The 11,322-nt window shown below is 35.8% G+C and overlaps 1 protein-coding gene across 2 annotated transcripts in view; it reads right to left on the reverse strand.

The window, feature by feature from the left end:
• Positions 1 to 656: 656 nt before the first annotated feature.
• LOC113232676 (homeobox protein invected-like) overlaps positions 657 to 11,322 on the reverse strand; it is a 123,374-nt gene continuing 112,708 nt past the window's right edge. For both annotated transcript variants that reach the window (XM_026467445.1, XM_026467444.1), the window contains exons 4-5: positions 2,172 to 2,278; positions 657 to 1,206 (exon numbers count right to left, since the gene is read on the reverse strand). In XM_026467445.1, coding sequence (XP_026323230.1) covers positions 940 to 1,206; positions 2,172 to 2,278 — 374 coding nt within the window. In that variant the 3' untranslated portion in view covers positions 657 to 939. The remainder of the gene's footprint in view (positions 1,207 to 2,171; positions 2,279 to 11,322) is intronic.

Consider the following 11,322-nt stretch of genomic DNA (forward strand, 5'->3'; position numbering starts at 1 on the left):
CTAATCAATATCGACGCCGGAAAGCGAACTTGTCGTATCTTGAAAAATAGGACTTTAAACCAGGACCGAAAAACTAGGTTTTTGCGATTGTTACACATAGGAAATGAAACTATTTTTCCGGATTTGAATCGCGTATATTTGTTTTTTCAAACAAACCGACGTTTCGGGCCCTTTACAGGTCCCATGACCGTGCAGTCAACCGTGACCATGGGACCTGTAAAGGGCACGAAATGTCGGTTTGTTCGAAAAAACAAATATACGCGATTTAAATCCGGAAAAATAGTTTCATTTCCTATTTCTCTTTAATTTGAATTAGTAGAAAGTCAATTTTAAAGTATGATTATATACATCATCCCTAAAAATTGACTCTTTACTCTTTACTTTAATTTTTTGTAATAGTTTTTCGGCCCTGGTTTAAAGTCCTATTTTTCGAGATACGACAAGATCGCTTTCGATATGTTGATTTCAAGTTTAATTTAGTTGTAGGTACAAAGAAAAACCCGACAAAAGTCGCACCTGCGATCACGGGATTCCGTCCACATCGCTCTTCCAGCTCAGCTAACCATAACGAAAATGTTAAAAGTGTCTGTTACAGATATTTGCATTGAGTTTTCGGCTTTCGACCGTGAGCGACATCTATGAGAGACTTTGTGAACCTTCTCACTCTGCCGGTAACTTTCCAGTTAATGGGGTCAGAATCGTCGTCGGGTTTATAGAATTTTTCTTCGTGTTCGATCTTTGTATTTAATAATTATGGCAATTAATGGAATTATTGTAAAAAAAAACAATATATTTATTTGAACTTTGAGTTAGGAAACAGACGGTGTATGGTAAGTCCTAATAATCATAGCATTGCATCGAGGGTTCAGTCTAGTTTGCGGCATATCCTTTTACAATAGATAAATTAACACGAAAGTATTTACAATAATATACAAGACTCTAGTTTTGCTGCCTTAGTTGCTGCTCTCTCTCCCTGGCCTTCATCTCCAGCTCTTCCTCCTCCTTAGTGAGTGGCACAGTACTATGGTTATAAAGACCTTGGGCCATCAGCTGCAAGGCCAATGGATTCCGTTGTCCAGAAGCCTTCTTTATCTTGGCGCGTTTGTTTTGGAACCAGATCTTAATCTGGGCTTCTGCCAGCCCCAGTTCTGCGGCCAGCGCTTGCCGGCGCCGCTCTGTCAGGTAACGGTTTTCGGCGAATTCGTGCTGTGGAAAAAGACAAATGTTTTAACTTTTTTAAATATTTTTTTTATTTATAACATACCTCGCTTATAATAAGTAACAAGACATAAAATGATGTCGCATGAACGTATTAGAGACCCCCCATACCAGCGTCTTTCTCTCAGATCGTCGGTCTCAAGATTTTTCTGTACACTACTGCATATCATATTGTCAGTAATAAACACAAAAATGAGGTAAAGAAATTATTCCTCAGTCGCATTCGGCACTTGCATGATTGATTTTATGTGGAAGTGTGATGAAGCTATTCTTTCTGTCATAGACAAACTGTTTGTATTATTTAAATGTACAAAGACCGGCGACATTTAGCGGCATACAAAAAAGAATATAAATAGTAACGTTTATATTGAAATAAATAAGAATTAGACATAAACTAGCAATAAAATTAACATCTTTTAACATCGACTTAATAGGGCATTACTCAACCTTTATTGAAAAAGAAACCAAATATCCGTGCCCACTGGGAGTAGGGTCTTCAATACTTTTCCCGCGATGATACATTATGAGAAGATATCAAATGAAGAAATTTCGAAAAGGGTTAAGGAAGAAAGAAATTGTTTGAATACAATGGAATACAGAATTTGTGAGTCCTCAAGTCGTGGACGCAGCCACGCAACCACACACACACACACACCTATCTAATATCCCAAGTACTTCCTAAAGTCTGGGAACAAGGGACATGAGCACAAGTCACGCCTAGGCACTTATTCTGGTTTGCCATCTAACAAATGGAGTCTTGTGAACAAAATAAAATAGAAGATCAAAGCGAGCAGCTATATGGAGGTCAAGAACTTTGAGGAGTGAAGGAGGTTAGACAAGACAGACAAGAACCTGGCTCTAAAATAAGATGACGATGTTATATTTAATCACATGAGTGCTTTTCTTTATTTTTCAAGGAAAGATAATTTGTAGGACGATAGAGTTATTAATACCTTTAGTCTAGCCAATTGAGGTCCAGAGAAGGCAGTCCTCGGTCGTTTCTCGTCTGTAGGTCCGCTGGTCTCCCCAGGCGGCTTCTTCGGCTTTCTCGTTCGCGGACCTGGGGGAAGTAGGAAGTTTAAGAACTTCAAGGTTGCCAAGAATTTCGCTGACTTGTGACAACACTTTCTGCTTCAAGTTCTTATAAGAATGAATGTTTAGATAAACAAGAATGATGTTACATATTAACTACGGAAAACTGATGTGTTTTAATCATTGACTTACAATTATATGGACGTCGGGTCCGCGCTAAAAAGTGTCCGAACTTATAGGGCGTTAAAATCGTATACAGAGCGTCATTCACGCTTTAGTCTTCGTTTGTTCGACTGACAGCGAAGCAAGCAAAATTAGACAGTACTGCGATGACATTACAATTTAAATTCAACGTTTTAGCTTTTTCATATTCCTTTACATGTCACTACGTTTAAATAGGTTGACTTGGGACATTTTTTTCGTGGTTTTTGTATTAGACCCGTCGTCCATTTATTTGTAAGTCAATGGTTTTAATTCGAATTTTTCTTCGAAAATCGCAAACCAGTCCGTGGTTCTATTCAAGCGCTCTACAAAAACTGCACGCCAGTGCCAGGATAATAAATAATATGTTATGGACTGCCAGTTTTCATAACATTTTAAATAGTCATGTAGTTTTAGTTTCTTGACAGTTCTATCGATAGATCGTGAAAGTAGGTACTGTTGGGTAATTTTCCGTAAAATTTCAAAGAGTGAAAGTTTTAAAAAATAGAATCCGAATTATGTTATTCGTTTAAAAATATCTTTTGAAGTTTTATTTAGCGTGAAATATAAAATAAAATTGTGCAGTTATACGCAAGTTAATTTACGGATTTTGCAAATGGAAGGTTTTTTAATTTCTTTATTTATATACAGATTGACAGTTATTCTTCCACAGACAATATAACTATTGTATTAGATATAGAATAAATAATTTCAAAATCCTAAAAATACTGCAGAATTTGAATTCACAAAATAAATTTAGTAAAACATAGTTAAATTGCACATGTTTAGTTTTTTGTTTTTCGAGTATAAAAACTTTTTGCTTAATTTTGACGTAAAAATCCATAAGGCCATGTAATGAAAAAGCCAATGGGCATAATATAGGGCATTACGGTTGACTTTGCCTGCATGTCATAACACTGTTTACGATCAAGTGTGATGAAAATTAAATTACGGTCAACTGTGACCGTGGAAAGAGCTCGAAATATTGGTTGGTTTGAAAAACGAATATTCACAATTTTAGAACCGGAAAATGTAGTTCAATTGCATAGCAATCGCGAAAACTTAAGAACTCGATATGATAGTATGGCTTCTTCACTGCAACATGGTAATATAAAAATTGAAATAACATGCAAATGTATTATATTATATATATATGTATATGCGCGTCAAAACTTGGCTACTTATGAGCGCCGTACGGGCGGAGGCCGAGCGTTACGAAACGCGGGAACACTAAAATCCATTGCCCACCGTACCGAACTTGCAACTAGAAATCCGCGGGTAATAGGTCCCCGATTCTACGAACATCTACCCACAGACCTGAAAAGTGCTAGAAACGATGAAACGTTTTGTACCCGACTAAAAATCCTTTTATTGGATATTGAATTGTACAGTGTCGATGAGTTTCTTTTGAAACAATTTTAATTTTATTTTATTCGACAAGCAGTAGTTATACTACTTTATTTTATATTCATTATTATTATTATAATTTTATTACTGACGATCATAGTTATCCCTTGACATTGTATTTCCAATTGTAATATTGTGACATTGATAATATGAAATAAACGATTCTATTCTATTCTATTCTATTAAAAAAATATATTCAAAGTACCTCTTGAATACAGGGTTTTCTTGTAAAATTTCGAAGTAAGTTTGTGTTTTTTTTCTACCGTCAAAATTTTCAGAAATCATGTTTTCACGCCCTATACTAACCAGTGTACCTCCTCCTTTATACTATACATTTTTTCCAAAGTTGATTCAACATTTTCACTATTATGCAGAATCAATCAAAGCCATTTGAGGTTGTATTGACTCTTAAATCGCGCCCATGGCATCTTCAAAATGACAACATTTCAGGAGAGGTTTAAAGATTCTACGAACGAAATAATAATAATAATAATAATAACTTTTTATTTCGAGTAACAATAGACTCACTTGTTAGTACATACATGTGAACTTAATCTAAAGTTAGTAAAACTTAAAATTAAAAATTAAAATTGAATTTAAATTAAAATGAAATTAAAATTGAATTTAAATGAAAATTGAAGTTAAATTAAAATTGAAAATAAATTAAAATTGAAATAAAATTAATATTGAAATAAAATTAAAATTAAAATTGAACTTAAATTAAAATCTGATTACATGCTTGGGAGCATGTAACCCGCAGCAATGCCTAATATAGGGGCAGTCATCCCTGTCCCCTATGACACGGAGAGCGGAGTTGGGGCTGGCCCGCACGCGGCGCACCAGAGACGCACACCTCTTGCGCACAGTGGCGTCCATGCCGTCCACGCGCGCGTCGGCGAACATCCCTGATGCGTTTTTGGTGGATAACTTTTTTATGCTTCTATAGGAGAGTTATTATATTACAAAGTTTCAAAAAGACTTCTAAACTTTATTAGCCACGTAATACACCCGTAATATTTAGCGTCCTACTCGAATCCGAGAATATATGAATATCGTTTGTACACCTAGAGATAAAATTATCCTTGTGATATTTCGGACCGTCATACTTCGGAAATTCTGTTGCTAGTTAGTTTTTAGGATTTTTCATGGCATACTTTTCTAGACTTAAAGGAAAAAAAAAACGTAATATGAGGATAGGGCGAAGCAATTTAGTCTCTGTACGCTGCAGTCACGGCGTGTCGTTAATGATCTTGTCACCATATATAAAATAGTTAATGCAAAATGGGCTGGGATTGGAAGTAAACGTCACAGAGAATGTTTCATTCGAGTCTATAATGAAATTAACAAGGACTGGAGTTTAGACATATATTTTCGAAGTTATCGCGCATTTTTAAAATCTTGCAATCGTAAGATAATGCAGTAGTAATTTTGAGATCGTTACTTTCGTTTCGTTAATTTGAATTGATTACTTAAGTTATAATTTATTAATTGTAGTTACCTCCAATTATAATGTATTTGTATTCGTTAAATTAAGTTTTTTTTTAGCTGTGTTCAATAATATGATAAAGCTATGCGTAGCTGTTAGTGGAGTGCAGATTTATATTTCAAATAAAAAAAAAACTTTAATTCCAAATTTAATTTAAAAGTTACAACCATTGACTTACAATTATATGGACGTCGGGTCCGCGGTAAAAAGTGTCCGAACTTATAGGGCGTTAAAAACGTATACAGAGCGTCATTCACGCTTTAGTCTTCGTTTGTTCGACTGACAGCGAAGCAAGCAAAATTAGACAGTACTGCGATGACATTACAATTTAAATTCAACGTTTTAGCCTTTTCATATTCCTTTACATGTCAATACGTTTAAATAGGTTGACTTGGGACATTTTTTTCGTGGTTTTTGCATTACACCCGTCGTCCATTTATTTGTAAGTCAATGGTTACAACGTAAGCAAAGAAATGGTCAATGTGAAAAGTCAATCTAAAATACGCCAGTTTTAGGTCAACATTGATCGAACATTATGTGTTATTCTACCCGACGTTGTGACCGGATAATCATTCCGTTTAGGCCACGCCGGGTTAAAATGCCCGACACTAAAAGAAATCACAAAATAGATCCAAATAATGTAATATCGCAAAAAACTTATACACCAATGAATGTCAATATACGAACATTTTTGGAAATTTTAGCCGGTGAAGAATGTGTTAAGAGAGAGCATACCAAAAAAGTGTTGACGTTGGCTCCGCCCAAATTTGTGAAACAAATATATGCCTGAAGTTCGCGTGACATGCGACAGGAGATGTTGAATTTTGCGCATTAAAAGTACCAAATTCGTTTTAGCGGAATAACCCTAAAACTAAAGGGATTAAAAAAAATCCGTAGTGACAGTTCTCGATCATGCATAAATATAATTAATTATCTAATTTTTGTCCTAATAACCTGTAGCATTTCGAGGATGAATCGAAAAAATGTGAAAATTAGAGGTCATTTCGTGATTTTTATCTATCGAGGAAACTTTATTGTTTTATGTTTCTGATTAATGTCTATGCTTGAATATATCGTGTAGTTACTCATACAATATTTTATTTTTAACTTTAAAGTGGATATACCCCTCTAAAATCAAATCGAAGATTAGGAATTTTTCCTCTGCTCCCTCTTAAAGCATAATATACGAAAGTCAAAAACGTGGCGTAAAAAACTACGTCACGCTAAGAAACACTCCGGTAAGAGCAGGCGCATTAACATTGACTTTAAACGCATTTAACAACGCATCATATTTCATTAGTATAAAGTGCATTTTTGATCAAAACTAATATTCCTCTGATGATAATTGAATGATTTCGTTTTATCGCACCTGGCCTATTGTTCGCGTGACTGTTGCTTATAAACTGCTTCATGATTACGAAATTTTGTAGTTTGACTCTATGGACGATTGATATGATTCCTGTATAACTTTTACTCGAGCAAATTAAAAGAGGCGTGATGCGAATGAGGCTTCACACTTAACATTGTATTTTGATTTGTTCGAGTATTATATATTTGACAGTACAATTACGGTACGATTTAGTTAGAAAACCATTTTTTTTATAACACCCAGGGCGTTAAATGTTAAAGCGCGTAACACACAGAGAGCGTATGCGAGTCGGGCGCGGGTCGGGTCGGGAACACACAGAGCACGAGCGTGTGAATTAAGTGACTGATATAAATAAAATACTTTATTTCTTATGTCAACCTAACTACATGGAATTCAAAATTACAATCAACCTATTCTAACGGTAACTTATCACAAAATCGATTTTTTATTCGGAAATAACGTTTGTTCGAATTTTCACTACACCGAAAACCGAATTATAACGAAACCGTTGTTTTTCAGGATATGTTGGATATTTATCGGAAAGACACAAGTAGGTTCGGTTAGCCGCTCACGCGATACATGCAGCCGTAGACGCATACCACACCTAGAGGTGCCGGTGATGATTTTATGCCGATTTATCGGATATCAAAGTTATAACAGGTAAAATAACTAATATTAATTGCTATTTCGGTAACTACTCTAGCAAACCATAAAGTTTTTAATGCTTGGGTCTGTCATATAAAAAAAATAAACAACTTCAAAAGTACGTCACGACAATCGTGTGTGTTATTGCTTGGACTGGTGATTTCGGTGTTTATTTATTGAAAACATACCGTAAGTAGCATTTTTTAAGTTTACCCTGAATATAAATGTTTGTAAACGATACTTTAAGGAGTAATTTCATGGTAAACGTTAGAACCACTCAAACGGAATACTATCATATTTACCCAAGTACACCAAAAATTTCATTAGTGCTTTTTAAGTGCAGTATTTGCGGTGTATTACTGCATTTTATTTGAGATGTTTTTGTTGGTAGTACGGAGGGTATTTATTTAGCAATGCAGAATAATAATTTTTATTTATAAAAACTTGTATTTAAACTGAATGCTTCTCTAATTTGCGAAACCAAATAGCCGCCATTTTGCGGTAGGAGGAGCGCATCGCGTGAGCGGCTAAGTTAGGTTAAGTTAGGTTTAAAAGAAAAAACACTTTCCTCTCAAAATTACTTTCGAGGTTATGAAAATTCGAGCGTTCGTTATGTCTGGAAAATGTCATTTTGGACTATTGATAGAATATTGATAACCGATTCTAACTTAAAATATGTAATATATAGAAGTTACAGAGTTACGGAGCAGAGAAGTTTCTTACACTTAACACGTGCGCCCATCTCGCGCCCGCCCTCGGTGTGTTGTCGTCCATATAAATACACGGAATTACGGTCCCAACCCGACTCGCACCCGATTCGCACCCGCTCTCTGTTTTACGCTTAATAGTGTACACCACAGACCGGATAACCAATTACGATATGTGGTATATACAAAACATATAAACAAATAAAAACAAAACATTCACATACACTACAACACTCAATAGTAAAGTGGTTTAATTGAAAAATAAATAAAATGCCACTTTTTTATGATATCAAGAGACGGGACGAGCAAGTCGTGCACCTAGTTGTATGATCACCCTGAGTGAACCTCTTGATACAATAAAGCCACATACGATCATACGTCAAGTGTTTTTATCACATGAAAGTAATAAAAATAATACCAACTATATGTTTTCATAAAATTGTATAACTCTCCTATTTAAGAGACAATACTACGTCAGCCCGAATTCATATTTTTCCCGGTTAATTTTGGTTGGGTCGAGCAGCAGGGACACTGGCTTTATTTGAGAATTTATTTTTTTACAAACGAAATTACAGCCTTTTGAAAAAAGTATATTAAAAAATCATTGGTACATACGTAAAGTACCTTTTGAATACTGCGGTTTTCTTGTAAAATTTCGAGGTAAAAATTTTGAGGAATCGTGTTTTCCACCATATAGTAATCAGTGTGTCGTCAATTTACTATATATTTTTTCCAAGATGATTGATCCACCACTTTCAATCAACCAAAGCCATTTCAGGTAGTATAGACTCAAGCATAGATAGGACTAATTTCGTTCGTAGAAAATTTACAGATTTCTTCTGAAAAATTATCATTTTGCAGTTGTGGCATTGTTATGTCAAGGGCGTGATATCATAAAATAAATGACGACAGATTTCCCGTCTAAATTAAATGTACGTCTTGTCGTAGTTTAGGGATGATTAGGTACTAGGTTAGCTTAAAAATTCCTAAAAATAATAATAATTTAAAAAATTAGTACACAAATTAGTACCACATGTACAATGACACATAAACGGATATCGAAAAGCGCTTTATAAATTAAGTAATAAATAATAACGTACACACTTAACATGGCCCCGCACTAGGGTATCCTGTATCGCGGGTGCCATGGGTGTGTGTAAATAGACAACCACAAATTACACCCAAACTCACGAGAGAAATAAATATAAGCCATACAAATATTTCTCCCGGCCCGGGATCGAACCTGGGACCTCTGCGGGATAGTCCGGCATGGTAACCGTTCGGCCACAGAGGCAGTTATTATATATAATTAATTTCTTAACATGTTTCATAAAACATAATCGTCCTTATCGCTGTCATATCTGACATTGTTGTCGTAACTGTTACAGACGCAAATTGCTTAGTTTTCAAAAGCGAAAATTCTCCAATAACCATCGTATGTCTACCTTACTTATATTATATGAATATAGTTACTGATAGAATGAGATTGATACGAGCTAAATACAACTCAAGATGTCAAGTGCTAAATCGAAAATTTAGTCATGGTCATATTTAAAGGGATGCTCAGTTATACCGGACCGTTAAATTTGAAAAAAGAACGACTTCAAATCGCTTTCTGATTTCGATTAAAAGTTCTGCTATATGTGGCCAGTGGCTCATAATATCAACGTTGTTGTCGTAATGCAACCCTTATTAGCATTCCTTTAAATATGACCATGACTAAATTTTCGGTTTAGCTTTGGACATCTTGAGTTGTAGCTTGTATCAATCTCGTTCTTTCAATAAGTTATATTCGCGTATAAAAAGCAGGCATACGACGATTAATGGAAAATGTTCGCTTTTGAAACTAAATAATATCGTGAGTCGTACTAACTTACGAGAAAAATGCAAGATAACTTTAGTGAGGAAGAACGATACGCATTACTGAAGCTCACATCGAATTTACACTTAATATAATACTTTTCAAAACAATAGTGCAAATGAATCGACACTTTGGAGCAGAAAGGGAGTACAGACCAAAGGGTAAATAAAGCATGAGATACACGGACTGGCGCAAGTCGGGTCCCGCACCCGCTCGCGGCGTGTTGTCGTCCATATAAATACACGGAATTACACCCGCCGTCAGTGTGTTTCATGCAAGCTTACAAGACGAAGAAAGAATAAAAATTTACAAACGTTGTGATTCACATTGTTAGAATCACCGGGCCCTCACGCCGGGCCTCATGGTGTAGAGGGGCGTTCCCTAGTTGGTGGAAGGGGGGAAAGTTGGTAGTACAGCCTAGCTATCTACCAGCTAAGTCCAAAGGACTCGCTAACTAAAGAAGGATGTGGTCCTCCAGCATTTCGGGGATTATGCTACGAGTCAACACCATAAAAAGTCTATTGTTTAAGTTGTTAGCATCATCTATTTATATATACATTGATGAATTTTTGAATGAATGCACTAAAGGACACATTTATTTCCTGTACATTAGGCGTACCCTGGACAAGAATCCGCAAGTAGGCACTTTATGCCGATTGGCATAACCTTTCACCATTATGGCAAACTTTAAAGTGTATGCTATCGATGTGACAAGAAGAATTTAAAATGCTTATAGGTAATAACAAGTTTTTTATTAAAAAAAACCGGTCTCCACCTCCACTCTAGTTTGCCACCCTTAGAGGTGAATCCGGTTTCCGCACTTTATATAGTATCAATTAAACTTTGGCAAATAGATGTAATTCCAAGAACTTTGGAGGTCAGTTTTTTTAGTAATCTGTACTGAGATTATTTAAATCATTGGCCTTTCGCCCTTTCTACTCTGAAGTGTGGAAATAATAGACAAAACAAATTAGATACAGAATGGCAGGCACAAAACCAAACACAAAACAGGCGAAGCACAAGGCAGCAGACACAAACAGGCGAGGCGCTTCGTAGACATTCCCGATTAAGCGGACGATGCAATATCTTAACCAATTCTCTGTTTGTGTCCAAACATGGAACACGTTTAGTTATTTTTTTTAAATTGGTCAAAATATTTCACCGACCGCCTGATGGGACGGAGCCGCGATGACCGTGGTGATGTGGCTGGAAAAACTGTCATTTCTTGTCATTTTTAGGCGCCGCGCAAACGTCCGTCTTGGATACAAGCAATCGGCATTTTTACTCTATCTTGTTTTGGATACAAGCAACCGGCAATTATACTCTATCTTGTTTTCGATACAAGCAACCGGCATTTACACTCTATCTTGTTTTGGATACAAGCAACCGGCAATTA

Source organism: Hyposmocoma kahamanoa, unplaced genomic scaffold (assembly GCF_003589595.1).
Source record: "Hyposmocoma kahamanoa isolate Upper Pololo Valley unplaced genomic scaffold, ASM358959v1 77, whole genome shotgun sequence".
Taxonomy (NCBI): Eukaryota; Metazoa; Arthropoda; class Insecta; order Lepidoptera; family Cosmopterigidae; genus Hyposmocoma; species Hyposmocoma kahamanoa.